The sequence below is a fragment of the Pelodiscus sinensis genome, chromosome 10 (assembly GCF_049634645.1).
Source record: "Pelodiscus sinensis isolate JC-2024 chromosome 10, ASM4963464v1, whole genome shotgun sequence".
Taxonomy (NCBI): Eukaryota; Metazoa; Chordata; order Testudines; family Trionychidae; genus Pelodiscus; species Pelodiscus sinensis.
This window is the reverse complement of record NC_134720.1, coordinates 16267583-16292174: the sequence shown is the minus strand read 5'-3', so window position 1 is coordinate 16292174 and position 24592 is coordinate 16267583. Positions and strand designations below refer to the sequence as shown.

The 24592-nt window shown below is 43.7% G+C and overlaps 1 protein-coding gene across 3 annotated transcripts in view; it reads right to left on the bottom strand.

The window, feature by feature from the left end:
- Positions 1 to 24592, bottom strand: part of LOC102450210 (uncharacterized) — a 192584-nt gene that overhangs the window by 127295 nt on the left and 40697 nt on the right. For 2 of the 3 annotated variants that reach the window (XR_012906209.1, XM_075937554.1), the window contains one exon: positions 9579 to 9646. The exons of the other annotated variant lie outside the window; for it this stretch is intronic. Coding sequence is in view for 1 of the 2 variants with exons in the window: in XM_075937554.1 (XP_075793669.1) it covers positions 9579 to 9615 (37 nt within the window). In the remaining variant the exon portion in view is untranslated. Of the gene's footprint in view, positions 1 to 9578; positions 9647 to 24592 lie in introns of those variants that run through there. 3 annotated transcript variants of the gene reach the window in all.

Genomic DNA, 24592 nt, shown 5'->3' with positions numbered 1-24592 from the left:
CAGTCACCTTTTTTCAGCAGAAGAATAGTTTGAGATCTCTTTCAGTCTTTCAGAATTCTCCCCTCTTTGATGCATCTTGAGAATCTCACGCTAAGTGCTTTAAAAGTGTATCACCTTCTGCACAAAGTTTTTCTATGTGTACTTGGTCTAAACCTGATGCTCTTCCCAACTTCATCTTCTGAAGGGCTGCTGCCACTTCTTCACAGAGCACATAAGGTTCAGGGGTGACGGAGCCCAGGTATAATGGCTCCACTGTTGTTGCTGATGAAAATAGCTCACTATAAAAGAACAGGCAAATTTGTTCCATTTCACATCTGTTTGTCATTTTACTACTGTTTTTGTCAACAAACGTGCTTGGAAGAGTTTGGCTTAACTGGATTTCACATTGAGTTCTTTGCAAACTCGTTTTCTCTTCAACTGCCATTTGCTTTTTCGCAAGCCGATACTGCTCATAATCATCTATCATCTTTTTTCTCAACATTTTATAGACGAACTTATACTCCAGGCTGGTATTGCCCTTGGCTGCCATGTCTCTCTGTTTGGCAAGAAGATCAAGTGTTTGCTGGGCAATATGATTCCTGGATTCCTATGGCTTCTTCACAGTGGCAGCAGTTTTACGTTTGTCCAACTTCACCAAAAAATGATAGTAATTGGAATCAATATATTTCATTCCAGCCATTTCCTATGACTCAGAGTCAACAGCATACTTAAACCGACCTGAGCAGAACTATTGTCCCCACATGCAATGTCTAACACTGATAAGGACATTAATATTTCTAGAACAAAATTTTCCAGAGAATCGTGGGGTGGGGGTTTTTGTTTTTAACAATTTGAGAGAAAAGAAAATTCTAGGATTTTTCCCTGTGGAACACAAATCCTGAGTTTTGACTAGCTCTAGTGTTAATGATTTATAGCAGACTGTTTATTTCAGATTAGAATGTAGGAAATTATTGGCAGTGTAATGGTCCACCGAGTCCAAGTACAGGGGAGAGATAATAAAATATTTGATGGTGAACAACTAGATTATGAAAATTAGGTAAGTAGGCAACCTGGACTAAGGAGGGGGCAGTTGTGATTGGACAGCACAGCAAGATTCATATTCCTCAGCAAGATGTTGTGTGGCTGAATGATGGACATTCTTAAGTGGATTAACTCATGTTCTTGTTTGACATTAAAGGGCACTTGAAATGGAGCAGTTGGGCATCTTTTTTAAGATCATTCTGATGTAGCAATATGGTTTATGCTGCCTGAAGACATCCAGAGACAGTACTACATGAAGGGAGAAAAAATAGAAAGAAGCCAGGTACAACACCCTTCTCTATAATATAGAGAAGGGTGTTGTACCCAACATGGCAGGATATATTACCTACATTTTATCTGTAGGAAGTAGTGATTGGCCTATCTCAGAACACACAATATGGGGGGAAACAGATCACACGGCAATGAAGAATCTTCTCATTTAATATGCTTGTCATAGAAAATAAGGACGATATTGTAAGCATCTGGTGGCTTTGGTTATCAGAAGATTAGAAATGATAGCACATGATCTAAGATGCACATCTATTTTCTGTAGATAAATAGAAAATTAGTGATCAGGGAAGGAAATGTGTTCTGTGGGCAAAGTTATGCTCTGTTACACCTGTGTATCTAATCCATGGATTTCTTATCAAAGTCAATGGAAATGCTTTGCACTCCCCTTCTTCTAAGAGACCAAGTCCTAAAACAAACCCACGGAATTCAGTAAAAGATCCAGGGTATAGTTACAGATTTACACCAGGGTAACTAGCAGAGATCAGATATAAGGGTATGTCTACACTACAAAGTTAATTCGAACTAACAGACGTTAGTTCGAATTAACTTTGATAGGCGCGACACATACAAACTGCTAGTTCGAACTTAATTCGAACTAGCGGAGCGCTTAATTCAAACTAGGTAAACCTCATACTACGAGGACTAACGCCTAGTTCGAATTAAGTAGTTCGAATTAAGGGCTGTGTAGCCATTTAATTCGAACCAGTGGGAGGCTAGCCCTCCCCAGCTTTCCTTGGTGGCCACTCTGGGCACCACCAGGGAAACTCTTCTGCCGCCCTCCCAGCCCCAGAGCCCTTAAAGGGGCACGGTCTGGGTACGGTGCCCGTGCCAGGTGCAAGCCTGCCAGCACCCAGCCAGCAGACCCTGCACCTGGCACGGCACGAACCAGCCACCCTCTGCCACCCAGCCCTCCGCCTCTTCGCGGGACCAAACTGGCGGCTCACAGGAGCCTGCCTGGGGCCGCAAGAGGCGGGCACCCGCCTGGGCTAGTGCGGAGATCGTGGACCTCATCCATGACCTCCGCACTAGGCACAGGAAAGTGGCCATCTAGGGCAGGATAGCTGCCAGCCTGGCCACCCAGGAGTAGGTTTGCATGAAAATCAAGGTGGTCCAGTGAGACCCCTGACCCTGATCCCTGAGCTTAGAACGGCCGTACTGGGTCAGACCAAAGGTCCATCTAGCCCAGTATCCTGTCTGCCGACAGCGGCCAACACCAGCTACCCCGAAGAGGATGGACCGAAGACAATGACCAAGCCATTTGTCTCGTGCCAGCCATCTCCAGCCTTCCACAAACAGAGGCCAGGGACACCATTTCTATCCCCTGGCTAATACCACTCCATGGACCCAGCCTCCATGAATGTATCTAACTTCTCTCTAAACTCTGTTCTAGTTCTAGCCTTCACAGCCTCCTGCAGCAAGGAGTTCCACAGGTTTACTATTTGCTTTGTGAAGAACAATTTTCTGTTATGAGTTTGAAGCCTGCTACCCATTCATTTCATTTGGTGTCCTCTAGTCCTTCTATTATGGGAACTAATGAAGAACTTTTCTTTATGCACCCTCTCCACTCCACTCGTGCTTTTATAGACCTCTATCATATCCCCCTCAGTCTCCTCTTTTCTAAGCTGAGAAGTCCCAGTCTCTTTAGCCTCTCTTCATATGGGACCTGTTCCAAACCCCTGATCATTTTAGTTGCCCTCCCCTCTCCCACCCTCTCTCTTCCCCTCTCCCACCTCCTTTTCCCAGTCTCCCCGAATTTTGTTCAATAGAGTTTCTATTTTTGAACACACGTGTCCTTTATTTTGTACATCAGGAAGGGGAGTCAGGGAGGGGTAAGTGAAAGGAGGTGAGGGAGGACTGGGGTACGAGCCCCCGATGGGGAGGACTGGGGTGGTTCTGCGGGCTCCTCGGGGTGGAAGCTCTCCTGCAGCCCCCCGATTGATCCTCCCCCCCAGATGGCAGCCTGCGGCAAGTGCAGCCGGGCAGATGGCCAAGTGCTGTGATGTGCCGAGTGTGGGCATTCAGGGCACTCCAAGTCAGGACTGCTTTGCTGTCCCTCATCGAGATAGACAAGCGAGCGGGGAACCCCTGAGAACTGTCTGTCCGAGGTGGGGGTCGGGTTCCTTTAAGCACAGCCCTTGGCTAGCCTGAGACAGCAGCTCCACACTCCAAGTCCTAACCCGATGCCCTGCTGGCACTGCTTCCAGCTATCCTTAACCTCAGTTCAGGGTCCACTCAATGTGGACATGCTAGTTCGAATTAGCAAAACGCTAATTCGAACTAGTTTTTAGGTCTAGATGCACTAGTTCGAATTAGCTTAGTTCGAATTAACTAATTCAAATTAAGTTAGTTCGAATTAGTGCTGTAGTGTAGACATATCCTAACAGTACTGTACAAATAAGTCCTGTCAGAGTTTACCTACGTATGTACAGTGATCACTTTCAAACTCACTACCTTGGAGGTTCTCAAGTACTCTTTTTGGCTGTGTGACTGATCAATGAACTGAAGTTTAAACATATACAAGTCTCCCTTGCCCAATACAAAGTGATGTTTTACTTAGATAAGTAGCTCAAATGAGAGCCAATGGAGTTGCAGTGAGCTGTTTGTCAGAAGCTCCAACAAGGCCCTTGAAGACTGCTTGCAAACCCTCCCCATATTAGTGGTGCTGTTCCATAAAAAGATCAACCACAATAAGAACCACACCGAAAAACTTTGAATCACAACAAATATGGGAACCTAGGGAGCTCACTCCACAGCCAGAGCCATAATTGAATGCTCAGACTGCATTGTACTAGGGAGGCATTGTGGTCTAGAGGTTATAGAAGTCTGGGAAACAGAAGTATCCTCCGGGGATCCCATTTAAAATGAGCCACTTAGTGTGTGACTTTAAGTGGCTTGATCTGATTTCTGTGCCTATGTGCTGTAAATTGTGGAAAAGTAGGACATGACTAAAAACTATGAGATGTTGCATTCAGAAGTGATCTAGCCTGAGTCAGTGAGTTATTCTCAATGGGATTTAGTTGGGAGCTGAGAAGTAGGACTGAGAGCAAGCATTTGCTGCTACTATTTTATAATTTAAGGCTGACGAGAAAAGGCACAAAGCCTCACAAGTTGTTTTTCTCACTGTGGAATTAGTCTTGAGTTGTCTGGATCCACCAAGAGAAAAAAGAATCTTCTAAACTGGTTTCCTTTCCTCCCCCTCCTTTTCAAAATTATTAATTTGTAAGACCAGATAAAGAAAAGCAGTGAAATACACGGTTCCCTCTTTTATTTAATAAAGATGGAGGCATAGGGAAGTAGTTTCAAAGGTTTGCCTTTATTTAGCATACAGAGTTCTAATATTCACTATTATGGAGCAGCAGGAGGTGCGCTGAGAGTTGAGCTGCCTGTTGAAAGAGAAGGAACAACAAGCAAGAGTTCATATTCTTGTTTCCCCGATCTTTTATCTAAAAAGTTGAGGGTGATTGGGTTACATTTTTGGATCATATAACCCAATTCAGAGCTAGCTTCACTCTGGAAAACACTCCCAGCTTCTTTGAACATACCCTCCAAAAGCTCAGATGTGCTTGTCCTGGATTCTAGTCCAGACTCCAGAACCACGTCTTTCTGTTTTTAAGTGTAGACAGACATCTCTCTCAAAAACCAGGGATTTTGGTTTATGGACTTGTGTTTAAACTCCACGGGTAATGGGTGAAGGTAGGTTCTGGGGTACACAAGCCCCTAACCCCACTCCCACAGGAGCCAAACTCCTCCCACCCAGAGCACCTCAGGAAGATGTGGCCCCAGCCTCAGAGCACAAGAAGGGTAGGTGGTACAAGGTCCAAGCCTCCCCACTCCAGAGCACAGGGAAGGCAGAGAGCACGTAGCCCAAGCCTCCCTGGCCCCACATCATGGGGAGAGTGAGTGGGTGTGTGGCCCCAGCCTCCCCAGCCGTAGAGCATGGGGAGAGTGGGCACTCAGGGGCAGCAACACTGCACCCCCAGTACACCGACAAGAGGTGTTCTGGGGGCAAAGTCTGAGTGGGGCCAGGTTGGTGGTTTGGAAAGGCAATGCCTTTCCCTGCCTATTATATCTGCTGCTCCTGCTATAGAGTAACCCATTTCCTTTTCCTCTGTTCCAGTTTTCATGGCACAAAATAACATGAACCTATGAAAGTCAAAGGTTGTGTCAGTGCAGTTCTACTACAGAAGCTTCTCAAGATGGTCACAGAAGACATGAGCATTGTGCATTATGACTGAGAGGGGACCCTTTCACCCTTTACTTGGGCAAAACTTCTCTCGACCTGAGTAAGAAAAGAGTCTCGTATCAGATCACAGCACACACACGCAGTAGGTACAAATCCCACAGATTAACTAGAGCACTACTCCATGAGCCCTACCACAGTGTTAGCTCTAAAATGAATTGAAAATGCATTGAGGCAAAGAAGTAGTAGCCTTGGCTGGAATTATTTTTTCCCATTTTGTTTTATTGTATGTGATGTCTCGTTTTAAAGTGTGTTGGGGTGGGGATTATTGGATTTCTGAGCTTTTGCTGTAGAAGCTGTCAAATGAATATGATGGGAAAATTTGTGTTTCTGGTAACAAAGTGTTCTCCCTTGGCTCACAAATGGCTTATGAAATCCAATAATATACTTTTGGCAATCTGAGTTATTTACAGAGGAAACAGATGATTAGGCATGGGAAAGCAGACTTCTGATCACATCAGAAGGACCACGTTCAAGTTCTCACATGGAACATTCACAAAGTTCTACTTACCAAGAAGATGGGATGGGTGTGTTCATATTAACACACATGGTGTAAGACCCTACCAAATTCATGGCCCATTTTGGCCATTGTCATGGTCATTTTAAACATCGTATGTTTCATGATCTCCACTATTTAAATCTGAAATTTCACAGTGTTGTAGTTGTAGGGGTCCTGATCCAAAAAGACATTCAGAGGGGTCACAAAGATATTGTAGAGGGAGTTGCAGTACAGCTACCCTTAATCTGTGCTGCTGTTGGCAGTGTTGCCGCCTTCAGAGCTGGGCAGCTAGAGAGCAGCAGTTGCTGGCTGGAGTCCCAGCTCTGAGGGCAAAGCCACAACCAACAGCAGTGCAGAAGTAAGGATGGAATTGTATGATATTGCCACCCTCATGTTGCATTGCTGCCTGCAGAACTAGGCCCTCTGTCAGCAGCCACCACTCTCCAGTCACTGAGCTCCGAAGACAGCACAGAAGTAAGGTTGGCAACAGTGTTCCCTATAAGCTGCACAGAGCTTCACAGGTGATCAATCAGCCCCACCCAGACAGAGTCTCAGGGCTTCCTGCCGCACAGCTTAGAGGGAACACTGGTTTGCAATATCGTGACCCCCACCAAAATAACCTTGTGACCCCCCTACAATGCCCTTTTAGGTCAAGACCTTCAATTTGAGAAACACTGTCCTCCCCTGTAATACCTGTATAGTATTAGGTAAAAGCACACAGAAGACCTGATTTCACAGAAGATCAGATTTCAGTGTCTGTGAAACATTTTTCATGGTTGTGAATTTGGCAGAACCCTAATTATATGAAGTGTTTTTCTGTTACATCTTATATGAGAATGTTCAGTACTTTGAGCAGGGGCTTGGAAATCAAGATTTGTGGGATCTAATCTCACATCTGACTGGGACTGGGACTAGGGACCTCCTCTTGGTCCCCATTTCAGCTATCTGGAAGGTACATGTAATTCAAAGACCTGCTTTTCATCCCATGATGAACACACTGCAGGAACATTCCATTTAAGGGTTTCCCTGAAGAGTAGATGGATATTACTAGTGCATTTGTGGCTGATTTCCTGTTTAAGGGACTGATGCTGTAAATTCTCATGCACATGATTGGCCCTGCTGAATATTAACTACCTAGCGATTACCTGGACAAGTGGGCCCTGCACACACCAGATCTAAGAGTAATGCCAACCGAGGCACTGAGCTTAGATGCAACATAAAATTATGAATTATGACACAGCACAGCAGAAGAAACAGTTTATGAGATTATTGTTCTTGACTCAACGGTCCAAGTATATAGTAACTTCCATTAATATTAGGAGATGTACATGCTTGAATGCAGAAAGCACTCTATAGCTTAGAAAACATTTTAGTGAACATGCCTATAAAATAAATGGATTTCTAGATCAATATTGGTTTTGAGTAACCCTCTAGAATGAGTCCGAAAATAGGTATTTATAGCAGTTATTGTAATTGTGACTTCTCTGGTTTTTGAGCTCCTCTAGCTATTGACTAGCTTGCATTGGCAAGTAGGTGGACTATTTGATTTAAATCTCTAATGCCAGCCTTACATAGTAATTACAGTTACTATGGTTCCAAGTAAGGGCATATCTACACTAGGAAATTATTTCAGAATAACTTATTTTGAAATAACTCCCAAAATAACTATGTTGAAATAGCATGTCTACATTACAAGGAAGCCTCAAAATTAATCTGAGGCAGGCTCCCTTAATGTGGGCACACTACCTCGATTTAGCGCCCCAGAAGGCACTGGGGAGTAATTAATTTGAATGACTCTGGGGAGTAGTTATTTTGAAATAGCAGCAGTAGCGCATCCATGCTACTGCTATTTCAGAATAATGATTTTGAAACACGTGTTATTCTTCGTGGAAAGCAGGAGTTATTATTTCGAAATAACCAGTCCCTTATTTCAAAATAACGGGCTTGGTAGTATGGTAGTAATAACGGGCTTGGTAGTAATAACCACTTGCTATTTCAAAAGAAGGGGAGTGTGATGGAGTGTACCAACCCCACACTGGGCCTGAAGCAGTCAACTAGGGCTATCTGGCTGAGAGAGCCCCAACCCCACAGACCTGCTGGTCATGCTCCAACTGGAGGACCAGTATAAAGGCCAGTGGAGCAGCTCGGTCAAGGCCAGGCATCACAGAGGAAGGAGCTGTTGCCAGAGCTCTGGAAGATCTGCAGACGGACGGTGCCACGGAGGCCAGCCAGTGAGGAACAGCTAGAGAAGCTCCCAGCCCAGAGGAGTAAAGTGGGGAAGACGCCGACTGCCGTGAGGTGGGTAAGAAGTAGCCCAGGGCAGAGAGTTATTTCGAAATAATCTGCATTTTTCCAACAGATACCTGTGATATACCAGGGAACAATCAAGGTCAATAAGCAGCTGTGTCACCCTTTCCCTGAAACTTGGTGCCCTTTATATGACCTTGTTTCTGTAGCCTCTAACTGGACTGTGCACAAACACCCTCCAGAAGTCCCAGCTATGTTTCTTGGCTCTTTTCACCCTTAAAGATTAGCACAGGGTAACCACAATACACTCATAGTTCCAGATTTTCCCCTGGAAATGTACATTCTGTACTGGCCTAAGTATATTAATCCAGTTAGTTAGTCCTTTGAGGGAACAATATACAAACAACTTGCCATCCCAAATGGAAATTTCTCAGACACTTCAATTTAAACACTCAGAATCTCACCCGCTCATTCCTGTAATAGTCTCCTAGCCCCAGCTGAGTTACTCAAGTCCTCAGACCATGGTTTAAAGATTTCAAGTTACAAAATATTCAACTTTTACTCTAGTTTAAACCAGCAGGTGACCTATGCCCCATGCTACAGATGAAGGCGAAAACCCCCGAGCGTCTATGGGCTGAGGAGGGTGGGATATTTAGAGAGAAAAATATTGTTTTGGGGTGTTTGTCGCTTCTTTTAGTTTCAATCTCCCTCTTGAAAAATATTTTCAACTGGGAGCCAGGCAACACACAGTCTGTGTGGGAGGAAACTCCATATTGTTTCTTTGCCAAGATGTAGATTTTTGCCTCTGTTCCCTTTCTTGCCAAAGAATGGCCACTTAGTAGGTAATGGTCCATCAGCCTGTATTGACACCTGGCTGAAGCAACCTTTTAGCCACTTCCCTGACTTCTGTGGAAAACACACTTTTAATCATGATCTCATCTTATGTTTAGAACTTCACATGTAATCCTACCACATCCATTTTGCTATGATAATATTGATCAGGAAATTATGAGTCTTCAGAATGATAACTTGCAAGGCTTCCCTTTACAAACATTGCAATTGAGTGTAGATTGTGAATACCTGAGTACAGTCCTTTCCTATACAGCATACAGGAAATTCAGAAACTGTCAGGGTCCGTAATACAGGTAGTCAGATATTCAACAGTATATAAATGAGTGGAGAATGTTAACTACATAAATGTATGGTTGAAATTCCCATTTCAACATGAACTACTATTTGGAAGGAGTTTTGCATCTTACAAATCTCAACATTTATACCTACCCCATTTGATGGCTTCATAGCAAAAGTTCTCATTCATCTTAGCAGTGCAGGTTTATGATAGCTCAGTCCTGAAAAAAATTATTGAAGTTAACTTTACTTACATGAGTTGCCTTTCAACTCAGAACTGGATTATTTTGATGCCTGTGCGTTTTCAGGATCATGCCAAATAGTCTGTCTGAACTTGTAAACAGAACTGGAGAATAACAGATTTTAGTGTACTGGCAAGTGAAAGATTAATAATAATAAAAAAAGATACACCATCAGTCCCAGGGTTTCATTTGTCCCAAAGCAAAATATTGTTTCAATTGATCATTTAAAAAAACATTTCTAGTCATTTCAAGCAAAAAACAAAATGTTTAACTTTGAAAACGTCAAAAATTAAACATTGTATGCAGTGTAATTGTCTGTCCCAGGATTTTTCAGAATTTCCTTTCCCTCACTCCCACCCAAAACCATTTATCAAAAAATTAATGTTAAGAGTTTTGATCAAAGAAACTTCACCCAGTTCTACTTGCCAAGCAATAGAGCACTAAAAAAATGCTTCATGCAACATTAACAAATGAGCAAACAAGCAATTCTTGCAGCTATCTCAAAACCCTTCGGTGGTTTTGATCAGTATGAAGCTTTAAACTATTTAATTTTAAACTATCCTTCCTGAATGATTTTTAGCAGACTTTAAAAGGAACAAACTGCAAAATAGATGTCACAGACAGATTAGAGATCAAAGCCGCATCCCAGTTGAGAAATCCTATTGCTTAGACTGAAGCATATTAGTAAGTGAAATGTAATGTTATGTCCATTAAAAGCTTCACTCATACACTGCTACTTTAGCCATTTGTTCTCTTCTACCAACCTCTTAGCAAAACGTTTCACTAGAGGAGATTGGCTCAGGCAAGATACACATAGAATCATGGGATTGGAAGGGACCTCAAGAGGTCATTGAGGCAGATTGCTGGTTAGGAAGCCTGAAAAGAGCCCACCAGCTCCCTCAGGAGAGGTTAATTGGAGCGGGCTGAGCAAGCCCAAACCTGAGGGTCAAATGGGGAACAGCTGTTGGCCTCATTAGCCATGGCGCTACAGAAGGCTGGCAGAAAGGGAATAATGGAGGAGCCAGGGAATAGAAGGCTGTGGTCCCCAGCCAGCAAGCGGTCTCTGAGGAGACATGCCTAAAGTGCTGCAAACAAAAGGTGATGGGAGCTGACACTGACAATAAAGAGGCTGGGTGGCTGCACTAAAAGAGGTCTCTGGCTGGTCTGTGGGTGCATGAGGGACCAAAGGTTGAGGGGCCTGTGATTGAACCTTATTACAGATATCTAGTCCAGTCCCCTGCACTCATGGCAGGACCAAGCAGCATTTAGACCAGAGATGGGCAAGATATGGGCCGGATCCAGTTGGCCAAGCTGTTTGACCCAGCCCAAAGCCTGCCCTGAAGCTCTCCTGCCCCCACGTCAATCGAGACCTAGGGGTGGGAGAGTGTGTGAAGTTATTTGCTATTCAAAGTGGCTGGTGGCTCCCTCCCCCTGCCAGTGTTGCACCACACCTAGAGGAAGCTGCCAGCCTCTCTGAACAGCGAATGACTTTGCACACCCCCGCACCTCCAGGCCCTGGTTGGCCTGGGAGTAGAGGAGCGTATAAAGTCTCCTCCTCCTGCCAGGGAACTGACAGCTATTCAAAGCAGCTGGTGGTCTCTTCTCCTCGCCAGGGGTGTGTGGCACCTACAGGGAACTGCCAGCTGTTGAAAAGAGCTGGCAGTTCACTCTAGGCATCGTGCGCCCCTGGCAGTGTGGTGGTGGTGTGGAGAGGAGACTTTATATGCTCCCCTGCCTCCAGGCCAAATGGAGGGGATTGCCCCTTCCATCTGAGGCACTAGGAACGAGACTGTTTTCCATAACATGGACAGGGAGAGGCTGTTCAGAGGGACGTGATGCTTAGAGTGGCCACTGGAGGCAGCGAGCCCACAGGGGAGAGCTATCTCACAGAGTGCCACCAAAGGAGTGGCCAGCAGGGCTGGGGCATTTCAGATGGGACTCCCCACACTGTGCCCCTCATATCCCAACCCTCACCCTCACATACCCCTCCCCATCCCACTGCACTGCTCCCCCCACATCCTCAAAGCCCTGCCCTGACTCCTGCAACTCCTCCCCGCCCCTACACACACACTGCCAGCTCCGTTTTGAAGGACCTGAGCAATACCAGGTAAGTCTTCTAATAGATCATATTTTCTAGGTCTTCAGTCATTTTCGTTGCTCTTCTGGACTACCTCCAATTTTCCCATATCTTTTCTTAAATGCGGCGCCCAGTGCAGAGTAGAGCAGTTGAATTACATCTTGTGTCTTGCTTACAGCACTCCTGCTAATACATCCTAGAATGATGTTTATGGGGTTTTTTTGTTTGTTTGTTTTTGCAACAGTGTTACACTGTTAACTCATATTTATCATGTTGTCTATTATGACTCCTAGATCCCTTTCTATAGTACTCCATTCTAGGTAGTCATTTCCCATTTTGTACAACTGATTGTTCCCTAAGTGGAATACTTTGATTTTTCCTTATTGAATATTACCCTATTTACTTCAGACCATTTCTCCACTTTGTCTAGATTATTTTCTTCTTTAATCTGATCCACCAAAGCACTTGTGACCCCTCCCAGTTTGTTATTGTCTGAAAGCCTGGTAAGTGTGCCACTTTCTATGCCATTATCTGAATCATTGTTGCAGAAATTGAAAAGAACTAGACCCAGAACTGATCCCTGTGGAACTCCATTTCTTATACCCTTCCAGCATGATTGTGAACCATTTATAACAACTTTCTGGTTATCCAACCATTTGTGCACCAACCTTATAGCAGATCCTTCTAGATTGCATTTCCTTAGTTTATTTACAAGATAGCATTAACAGTCTTATTGAAGTCAAGATATATCACATCTGCTGCTTTCCCCCCTCTCCATAAGATTTATTACACTGTCAAAAAAAGCTAGCAGTTTGGTTATTCTGAACAAATCCATATTGACTGTCATTTATCACCTTATTATCTTCTAGAAATTTGCAAGTTAATTTCTTAATTATTTGCTCCATTATCTTTCTGGGTACAGAAGATAAACCGACTGGCCTGTAATTCCCCACATTGTCCTTATTTCACTTTTTTATAGATAGGAAAAAGGCAAATATAATGCCTGTCTTCCAGAATTTCTCCCGTCTTCCATGGCTTTTCAAAAATAATTATTAATGGCTCAGATATCTCCTCAGTCAGCTCCTTGAGTATTCTAGGGTGCATTTCATCAGGCCCTAGTGGCTTGAAAAAATATTATCTGCCTAAGTAACTTTTACTTTGTTCTTTCTCTATTTTAGCCTCTGATTCTATCTCATTTTCATGGAAATTCACTATGTTAGACATGCAGTCACCACCGATTTTCTTGGTAAAAACCAAAGCAAAAGTCATTAAGAACTTCCGCCATTTCCACATTTTCTGTTATTGCTCTCTCCCTCACTGTGTAATGGGTTTACCCTGTCTTTGGTGTTCCTCTTGCTTCTAATGCTTCCTCTTGCATTCCAAGGTCTTCCCAAGTTTAGATGTATCAGGACAAAATTCTTGCCTAGCTCTCATTCTCACTCACTATTATTTCTATCCATGGCTAGACTCTGATCCTAAACATAGAATGGCCACTGATATGACAATATGTTTCTCTTCTGTTATTCCCAGAGTGAGGGGCAGACTTCTTTTGTCTTGACTTTCACTCTCTTCAGCCTTAGCAGAAAAAAAATCCTCTTCCCTGCATATGTTTATTTCCCTCTGTCCGGTACTCTTCATTTTATTCTAATTGTAGCTGAGGTTTTGAAGTAAGACTACCATGAAACATTATACAGCATGAGCAAATAACAAAAGACCATACACCTGGCCATCATGTCAAACACCTATCTCAATGGTTGAAGTCCTTTGGACTTAATTGCACTCAGGATTTGTCCCAGTTACAGGCATAAGCGGTCAGTGAAGAAAGGCAAAGCAATTCACCTAACAGGTGCAATTTACCTAGTTTCAAGTATCTGTTCTAGGCTACTGGCTTGCATTGGTATACTTTCAACAGGGTGTGACTGGCACCCAGTGGTAGAAATCCTTAATCAAAGCCTTCATCTTGTTGAAGTTAATAGGAATTTCAGCATGAACTTCAATGGCACTAGAATATGGCTCAAAGTTAATAGATTCTGAAGTAATTCTAAGTGATCAGGCAATTCAGAATGTACAAATACACAACTCAGAAGCAACTCCAGCCTACTTATTTTATTTCTGTCGGGATCTGTTCTCTAATAATTTTTTCCTGAACTACTAAATACATTGTTTAAGAAACATTGGAAGGATTTTGTGCCTTACATATCCAATTACAGTTAATATCATCCAAAATATTAGAGCATTCATTTTATGGTCCGAGATATGTCACTTGAAGGATTTATTTTTTTAAAATAAAGTCAGGACCCCTTTTATTTTCTAAGCAGCTAAGTTAGAAACACATTGCTTCATGCCATTGTAATGCACTTTTGAACCACTATGTTTTAATGAGTAACGATCATTTATCTTTCACAGTATCTCAGTTTCAGAAGTTGGTGCATTTCTATGCATATGAACCAGAAATGTACTGGTGAGGAATGAAACCCCATTGGATTAATAATACAGGGGAACATCAGGCTCTAGAGCTGTCCAAAAATTAGGACCAGAACTGAGCGGGTATGAGTGAATATGTCGCACTGTCTTTCACCAGTGTCTCATGGAAAAGAAAGGAAAGAGTCAGACTGGCATTGCCTATGAAACAGTCCAGTTCCAGCACAGGCAGGAACTTAACCCCAGATTTGGATGGACAGCTGAAAGTTCAGGCTCCGTGCTCATTCTGTCATTGGATTCTCATGAATGGGCATGGTGTAGGAACCTCTTCAGCATTGTAGGGCCCTCCTCATTCCCCACCAATATAAGCTTAAAATTCCTTTTGCCTTTGTTGGTCTTAAATTTTCATTCCTCTTAAGTTTCCTATGTGCTCTATTCTTCACCTGAAAATCTGCCAGAGTTCTCTTCTTGGAAGTCCAGATTCTGCCCCTTTAATCAAAGCTCACTCCCAGAACTTGCTCCATTCCAGTGCCGTGTTCCCTGTAAGCTAAGTACTTGGGTAGCCTCCCAAGAAAAATTCAGATGCAGCCCAGCTGATGGGCAGAGAACCCACAACTGTCCACAACCAGTAACATGTGTTTCTATTGGTAGTGCACATAACATTTATTCAGTACATGGATGGAGAAAATTAGAGGGAATACTGCTCCAGTGCCTTCTTTATGACCCTCCAGGCTTTTTGCCAGTAGTTCTCTATTCAGGAAAATGATCCTAAGGTCAACTCTTTTCTTCAACCCTGCAGGTCTCACCACATTACTAAGAGAAGAGTAACAGTTTTCCTTCCCTTTCCCTGTTCTTCTGGAAGTTTTCACTGTACAGTAGCCACCAGACTTATCCCTAGCAGAAATTGATCTTTAATTGGGTTTCGTCTTCCCTCCAGGTGCAACCAGCTTCCCAACTGGAGCTGGAGAGCTCCTTTAAGTCTGAGGAAGATGCCCCATCACATTTGTCAGTTTATGCTAGGTGTGGTAGTCCAATTCTCCTCCTAACCCACCTGCTCAGCCCTGAATGAGACCATCTAACTCAGTTCACATAGACAATTAGACAGCCTCATTGTATAACTTTGGGTTATTATAACCTAAGCTGTATTGAACCAGTTTCCTGAGCTGTTAGGCTGCCTTGATTACAGCTCCAGTAGTTAGACTCTCCCCATTATTTTGCTTAACATAATGAATATGAGCAATTGCTGTGTCAACATCTCAGAACCATAAAGAATTCCTAATGACTTAGAATTCCATTTAGAGACTATGCCAACTTGGTTTCAAGCAGTTCGATTTAATCTGATCAAGGAGGTTTGTTTTGTTTTGTTTTTTTGATTGGGACATTTATATTTGAAGTGCAAATAAGTTTAGAAGAAATGCAGTACAATGTTTACTTACTGAAGAGATCTATGTATTGAACAGTCAATACTACTTGATCTTCTTGGATCAAGCCAGCTAGCTTTTAAAGAGGCAAATACTATGTGACTCATTCATTAAAAGTTGCAGTATATTTTCTGCTACTTTTCAAGGAATTCAAACAGACATTTCTAAAGCAGCCTATTGATCTGGGAAAAAGACCTTCCAGCAGTTTTGCTTCCATCTATTGCAAACAGATGTAACATAACATTGTCAGAGTGCATCTAATGGAGAATGGCTTTTTAAGGAGCAGTGTAACTTCAAGGTATTATCTTTCGATTCCCGTTGACATCAATGGGAATTAAAATTTCTTATATCGTACAAAGATCAGGCCCCTAAATGAAGAAGTTTCAACCTATGAATGACTGCACATAAGCTCTTTCAAAGTCTTTAGGAGTTGAAAATTGTACATGTCAAAGAGAAGCTTATTTTTTCCCTCTAGACATGCACCACACTTTTGAGTTTTGAATGCTGACCTATCAGCTTCACCTATAGAAGTCAAACTTTTAGTCCTCTAAGACCATTTGGAGTTGAAAGTGCTTGTCTGGGTCCAACCTCAAATGGTGTAAATTTGCCTAGCTCTAGTGAAGCTATGCTTATTTATACGAACTGAGACTCTGACTCATTATCAGTACAGTGATAGTTTCTCAGCTGAAAGGAATTGATACACAGGCTTTAATTTGGAGCTGAAAATAAGTACAGGTTGAGGTTATTGTCCAAAAACCCTGGCTTTCCTCTCAGCTTTCAATTTAGCCTGGCTTAGATATCTCCATTTATTTTTATGAAGGTGCAGTGTCCCATCTTTTTAAGAGAAGAAATCTTCCGCCTGGCTGACAGAAATTTATGGCAAAGCAATCTCATTGTTTATTCATTGTACTTATAACTCCCAGGCAATGGAAGCATTTTTCTGACACAGTGAAAAAAAGAATATTGCTTATTTTATTTCTGTTGCAGTGAAAACACTCAAGGTGAGATCCAATCTCAAAAAAGAGCCACATAACAAAAGTTTTAATTGTGCGGACAGTTTGGCCCATTTCACAGTTTTGGATGTAAATAGACATTGCTTATTTGTTTAAGTTAACACTAGGTTTTAAGTAAATGATGGCAACTTCATTCTAATGTAAATAGTCTTTCATGAACAGCCCAAACTTACAAATGTAGAAGAGGGATTTTCCACATCATTGAGCATTTTATTGAAGTGTTTTTATAGTTAATTTAATCTTGCTCATTGGTCAGATAAACACCCCATTATGAACTAATTTCATACAAGGAAGAAAAGCATTATCAGCTGTCAGACATTAACAGATCTCACACTGAGTGGTGTCCTGGACTGTTAATAGCTCCATTCATTTGAAGAAGTGGGTTGTGCCCACGAAAGCTCATGATACCAGCTACATGTTTGGTAGTCTCTAAGGTGCTGCAAGGCTATTTGTTGTTTTTTAAGTTTTTCCAGTTACAGACTAATTCAGTTACCCCCTGAAGGTTCTGTACAATGGTTTGCAATGCACCTGCAGTCCTCAATGCTGCAACATTGTGGCTGTGTCTACATTGACACCCTTTTCCGGAAAAGGGATGCTAATGAGACCAGTCGGAATTGCAAATGCCGCGGGGGATTTAAATATCCCCCATGGCATTTGCATGAACATGGCTGCTGCTTTTTTCCGGCTCGGGGCTTTGCCGGAGAAAAGCGCCAGTCTAGACGGGATCTTTCGGAAAATAAAGCCTTTTCCGGAAGATCCCTTATTCCTCTTAAATTCAGGAATAAGGGATCTTCCGGAAAAGGCTTTATTTTCCGAAAGATCCCGTCTAGACTGGCGCTTTTCTCCGGCAAAGCCCCGAGCCGGAAAAAAGCAGCAGCCATGTTCATGCAAATGCCGCGGGGGATATTTAAATTCCCCACGGCATTTGCAATTCCGACTGGTCTCATTAGCATCCCTTTTCCGGAAAAGGGTGCCAATGAAGACACAGCCTGTCTGTATCAAAGTTGAGTCTGGTTATTCCTGGCAAAGACTACAATTGTTTATTTAGCTTTTTTTTTCTCCTTTCCGAAAAGGCCAACTACTTTGAAGTCTGGTGGACCATGTACCTGAGTTACTTCATTCTAGTAAACCAGTGAGTCAATGGGTCTTTGGGAGTATCCCCAACACAAAGCTTTAGTCTGAACACATCTTTTGTGTAATTGAAAAGAAGGTTCTTTTTTTCTCTGTGTGGTTCTGCATGTTCCAACAGAGAGCTGTGTAAAAGGAGACTCATACAGTGTATTTCATAATACAAAAAGTACAGTTAGTGCAAGTTTTAAATTCAGACACTTCCTCTGATCCAACATACTTTTAGCCATATTCTTGAGCTAATCCATGAATACAAATAGACTCCACTTCTACACAATTCACTCATTGGCTGCGTCTAGACTGGCAAATTTTTCCGGAAATGCTGCTGATTTTCCGGAAAAACTTGCCAGCTGTCTACACTGGCCACTTGAATTTCTGGAAAAGCACTGACGATCTCATGTAAAATCATCAGTGCTTTTCCGGAAAAACTATGCTGCTCCCGTTCGGGCAAATGTCTTTTTCCGAAAGACTTTTGCCCAAAGGGCCAGTGTAAACAGCATGGTATTGTTTTCCGCAAAAAAGCCCCGAACATGAAAATGGTGATCGGGGCTTTTTTGCGGAAAACCGCGTCTAGATTGGCCTCGGACGCTTTTCCGCAAAAAGTGCTTTTGCGGAAAAGCATCCTGCCAATCTAGACGCTCTTTTCTGAAAATGCTTTTAACGGAAAACTTTTCCGTTAAAAGCATTTTCGGAAATTCATGCCAGTGTAGACGTAGTCATTTTGTATATCACTTTTGACTTCACAGTTCTATGTGGACAACTCTTGCCTGAGGAGCAGTATATTAGTTTTCTACTAGTGGGTAACAGTCTCATTTCAAGTTGGCATCAAGTGAGTTCTAGAGCTGAAAGGAATTTTTTAGAAGGGCTTGGTTTTCAATGAACAATTCCTTATGTACAGCCACATGAAGAAGCCCTCTGAAGTTGGTTCTTCTGCTCATTTCTCTCACTACAGAGCTTCTGCCACAGATAGCCTCAGAAGGGCTATGCTATACCTACACTGAAGAGTTTTTGCACAAAACAGCCATTTTTGTGCAAAAACTTGCAGTGTCCACACCTCAAGCATGATTTGCACAAGAATATTTACAGTGAATCGATAGAACAGAGGGGGTTTTGCGGTGTAGGTATTCCTCTTTCTACGAGGAATAACTCTTTTTTGTGCAAGAGCTCTTGCGCAAAAAGCTGTGTGGGGACGGGAAATAGAGGGGTTTTTTTGCACAAAAACAGCCTATCAAAAGAAGCACAGGTGCTCTGGTGGCCATTCTGTTAATGGCAATCAGAGCTTTCTTGTGAGAGAGCGACCATACAGTCTAGACGCTCTCTTGCGTAAAAGCGCATCACTTTTCCAATGCGTTTTTGCAGTGTGGATGCGCTCTTGTACAATATGTTTTTTCTGAACATCTCTTCCACAAAAAGCTTCTTGCCTAAGAAGCCTGCAATGTAGATGTAGCCTGAGATATGGCTAAGGGCAGCAAAAAGGGACAAATTCACCATGACACTTGATAAATAGCTAACCCAACATAAGCCTTTCCCTGGGTGCCTACCCAGGGAAACATCTGACACACAATCCGTAAAGCTGTGCACAGTCCCACTCCATCTCTGCACTGTCTGGAAAGGTAGCCCAACAAAAAAATTCTTGTGAATTGGCTAAGTTGCATTTCTAATCAAAATCATGCATGAAATCTTGTGCATTGGCAAATGCAAACTGTTTGTTGGCTTCCATTCCCAGAGACAGTAAATCTAATTACTCATCTGTTGTTCATTTTCACAGCTGTTCTTTGAGTTTCTAACCAGAGCACAGATAATTTTAGTCTGTGAATTTAAATCTCTTCCATATGGTATTCAACTGTGTCATTTTGGGGCACTTGGTCTGAAGACAGAGTTCTTACAAGGGCTTTACAGGAAAACAGGGCAAATATTCCTCAAAAGTCAGACCCAATCTCACTAGGAATCCATCTAAGTGGATTTGGTGTCAAGACTTTATTAGAGCAACATGGAGTACAATATAAAAGAGTCAAGACCAGTTACAGCATTTAACTGTGGCTGAGCCCTAGTAAGATTGTATCTAGGAAAATGATCAAAAGAATGTAGAATACTGTAGCTATGCCCATTTGGGGGCCATGCTCCCTAACAAACAAGGAGTCATCCTGTCCTGAAACTGCCAGGCAAATGCCTATTTATGAGTATTTCTCTCACGCATTGTTCCTCTTCCTAAAAATAAACTCCAACCATATTTGGTAAAGACTGCATATTTTGGTGTCTAAGTAGAATTACGTTGCAATGTAAATATTCAATTATATCCTAGGCCATCAAAGCCAAATCTGAGGTGACATTAAAGAAGGTCTAAACAAAAATTTCACATAAAAGGGGAAAACTACTCCTTTTATTTCTCATTTGGGTACTTTCTTCATATAAGCACATTCTAACATAACTTTTGGACAAGTATTTATAAATATGTTTTAGGAGAACAACAAATATTAGTGGCACAGCAAGTGAAGTAATTCCATTTTATATGCCAAAGTGTAACCAGAATGGCTCTCTTAAAATACATATGAATTTCTATTTCTCTTCAACCATTAAGATCAGAGTGGTTCTGCCTGTCTAGAGATGAATTAAGGAAGTGTTTATTGGGTATTTTAATGAGCCCTTTATGCACGCATGCTAGCCATTGCCTAGAGTGGATAGAAATGGATCTCTTCAATAGTGATGAACTATTGAGCATGCAAGGAATAAACACAATCAACATAGTAGGTAGAATGGCTATTAGTGGCCATGCTATACTTACATGCTTTACTGTCCAGATATAGCACTCAAATACAAGACACATTCCATGTCAATATGAATGGATGCTCACAAATGACTTTTTTTTCCCATCAGAGACCCAAACACTGAGGTTGCACCTAGACTGGCATGATTTTGCGGAAATACTTTTAACGGAAAAGGATTTCCGTTAAAAGTATTTCTGCAAAAGCGCATCTAGATTGGCACGGATGCTTTTGCACAAAAAGTGCTTTTGCGCAAAAACATCCGTGGCCAGTCTAGATGCGATTTTGCTCAAGAAAGCCCCGATCGCCATTTTAGCCCTGGGGCTCTTTTGCGCAAAACAGTTCTTCCCTGTCTACACTGGCCCTCTTGCACAAGTATTCTTGTGCAAGAGGGCTTTTTCCCGATCAGGAGCATGAAAGTATTTGCACAAGAAGCACTGATTTTGTACATTACAAAGTCAGTGTGCTTGCACAAATTCAAGCGGTCAGTATAGACAGCTGGCAAGTTTTTGCGCAAAAGCAATTGCTTTTGCGCAAAATTTTGCCAGTCTAGACGCACCCCCAGGCTATGTCTAGACTGCAGGCTTCTTTCGGAAGAAGCTTTTCCGGAAGAGATCTTCCAGAAAAGCTTATTTCGAAAGAGAGCGTACACACTGCAAGAGCACAAGGAAAAAGTGATGAGCTTTTTCAAAAGATAGTGTCCATACTGATTGGACTCTATCTCACATTGAAGTTGTGATTAGTATGGATGGAGTGGCCACTAGGGCACCTGTGTTATTTCCTGGAGGCCTCTTCTTTCGAAAGAACTCCCTCTTCTGTGTCCACACATGCCTTTTTCGGAAAAAGGCTTCTTCCTCATAGAAGGAGGTTTACTGCCATCGGAAAAACCCCTCTGTTCTTACGACTTTGTTGAAAGACCGCAATAGCAATGTAGACGTAAGTGTAATTTTTCCGGAAAACTGCTGCAGTGTAGACATAGCCTGAGGGAAAACAATGTCAGGCATTCAAACAAAGGTGACACTAAAAGGGTTCTGTAGAGAGCAGATTGCACTGCATAGTGCTTCAAAAGCATCATTTTCTCCACATGTATAATTAAGTCATGTAACCTCATCAGATCTAAAAGGCTCTATTTCCAGCAAAACAGCTTTCCACTTAGTAAAATGGCATTTGTTTCCCCACAGGGGAGGCTGGAGAACATATATTCCATTCACTGACATGTTTTGTCAAGTTAAATTGAATCTTGCCTGCAACTGTTCAGAACAGAGGGCTTGAAGGGAGAAGGGAACACACATTTGCACAACACCATCCATATATGGCTAGGATGTATGTTCAATTTTTAAACTTGGCTTCTTATCAAAGATATTTTGGTGGTTTCTATTTCTAGGGTACCTGGTCACATATGTGGGAGGGAAATGCTATTATCTCCATTTCACAGGTGGGAAATGGAGACTAAGGACACATCTACACAATTAAGTCACCCTAACTTATGTCAGGATACAGCTGCCTCAGTATTGCATTGTTTGTGCATGTCTACACTTCACTTCTTGTTCAGCGGTGTGTCTCCTCACCAGGAGTACTTGCACCAATTGAACTGTTAGCATAGGGCATTATGGGACAGCTTCTGAAAACCAGCAACAGTCAATGTAAACACCACAGTGTCTACACTCACACTGTTATCAGTGTAACTACACCAACATTATTCAATAAGTCCACCTGCACAAGAGGAATGAAGTCACTGTAATGGGCAAATTACATTGGCAGGAGCAAAATTTTAGTGTAGACACTTAGGGTACATCTAGACAGCGGTGCTATTTTGGGATACTTTTGGTATCCTGAGATAGCTATTCCGCGTCTTTTAAACAAGCCTGTTATTTTGAAATAGCTTACAAAATAATGGGCTTGCTATTCTGACGTCCCTGTAAACCTCATTCCATGAGGATTAAGGGATGTTTTGGAATAACAGTTTATTTTGAAATACACTCGAAATAAGCTGCGCAATTTTCATAGCTCAAAACTGGCTAGAGGCGGGACGGTCATCTTGTGATGGGCCGGGTTTGCGAACGCCAAGTGGCCCAGCTCCAGGTCTGGCACATGGCATGAGGAAGGCAGGGATGGAGCAAGGCATGTGTGAGGGCACAGGGGCATTAGGGGAACGGAGACTGAGGGTGGTAAGAGGGAGGGTGTAATGGGGTAAGCCCATCCCAGTCAGGGCAACGGACTGGGAGGAGACACAAGCCGCGCCACTGAGCGCGGCTTGCGCCGAAACGGGGCTTGGGGAGGCACAAGCGGGAGGCGGACCCGCCAGGGAGAGCAACAGGAATGCCTCAGGAGAAAGGCTGCCGGGCCGGAGCGAGGCCGGGGCAAAAGGGGGCACTGGTGCAGGTGCGCAGAGCAGGGAGCCAGCAGGTCAGGAGACACCTGTTGATGACGTTACCCGCCAGCGTGGCGGAATAATTTAAAAACAAGACCGGCATGCCAAAGAGGGGGCTGTAGAAGGCGAGCAGGGCTGGGAGTTGAGAAGAGAAGGTTGGCCAGCAGCGGACGTAGGAAGGGGCCCAGGGTGGGGTCGCAGAGCCCGTGAACGGTCACATTTAGGGGCAACTCCCCCAACCGTTAAACACAGGGAGATTGTCTCCCTGTCTTAGGGCCCTTGGCCGGGACCCGGGAGAGTGGGTGGGCCCGGGTACCCCTCCTCTGCTGTTGGCAGCGGCTGGCTGTTAATTACACAGCGATAGCGGGTAAGGAGTGACTTTAGCAGAGGCAGACTGTGCCAAATGCACTCACAAGGTGATTAAATGGGACCCTAGCACAATCAAAAGGGGTGTTGCACTGAGCATTCTTGGGTGGTCTGTCCTTCGTCGGTGTACAGTGCGCATCAGGGAAAAAGAGGGCAAAGGGGGCAGAGGCAGTAAGGGAAGGTGCAGGTGCCAGAGGATTCTGGGGGTGAAGCAGAAGGGCAGACACCTGCAGCGGAAGGACCAGCATCAGAGGAGAGAGGCAGGGCAGGTGTGTAAAGGGAGGTGTTAGGAGAGGGGATGAGGAAGGGTAGCTCACATGTCCAGAGTGGAGCTACTGGAGGATTGGGCACAGGGGGGAGAGAAGAACTGGTGGAGGGGGGCAGGTCTCAGGAAGGTTGAGGGCAGTGAGAAGGGCAGGAGTCAGGACAGCAGAGGAGGGTGAGAGGTTGGGGGGCAGCAGGCACCAGGGGAGCTGATGGAGCAAGGGGAGGAGACATGGCAGCAGAGGGAAAAGGTAGAGGTTTATAAGATATTTATTAATAACTTGGGTGCCACAGTGGCACATCCAAACAAGCCACATGAACTCAGTATTGGTGCACAACACAAAATTCATTCTGCTCATGGGAGGAAACTCTTAGAAGAAACACTTCCCCCAGCCTCTCCGCCCCTGAGTTAATGTCACACACATTGGGTTAATGCAATTGCAGGATAGTTGCATGAGGGGGGATTGGTGGGGGCCAAACTAATCCCTATTGGTAGGAGGATGGTGGGAAAAGACCTTGGGGGGAGGGAAATTACATGACACCTTTTACTTTTAGCCGTGTGTCCATCTTGCTCCGAGAGTGTTGCCTCCAGAGGCGTGGCTAATCGGGGTCAGGGTGTGTGGCTAATTGGGGTCGGGGCGTGGCTAATTGGGGTCAGGGTGTGTGGCTAACGGGGGTCGGGGGTGTGGCTAACGGGGGTCAAAGAGTACATTTAAAAAAAATTCTTTGGGTTCACACCCTAATGAAATGTGCTGCACATGTCTATGATGGGAAGCAGTGGAGCATGTAACAGCAGGGCTGGGTCCTAGAGAGGGCCGGGTCCTAGAGAGGGCCGGGTCCTAGAGAGGGCCGAATGCGCTGCCTGCAGCACAGTCTGAGGGAGGGGATTGGCTGCTGGGGTCTCAGGGAAGGGGAGAGGATAGAGGTGGAAGAGCAAGTCAGGGGCACCATTTTAATACTCCCGCCTAGGGCACCATAAATCCTAAAGACGGTCCTGAGAGCATCCCTCCCAGATCTTGGCACCCTTCCCTCCAGGTACTGCCTAACGCTCTGGGGTCCTCCCCCTCAGAATTCTCCAATCCCCTATACCCTCTTTGCCTCA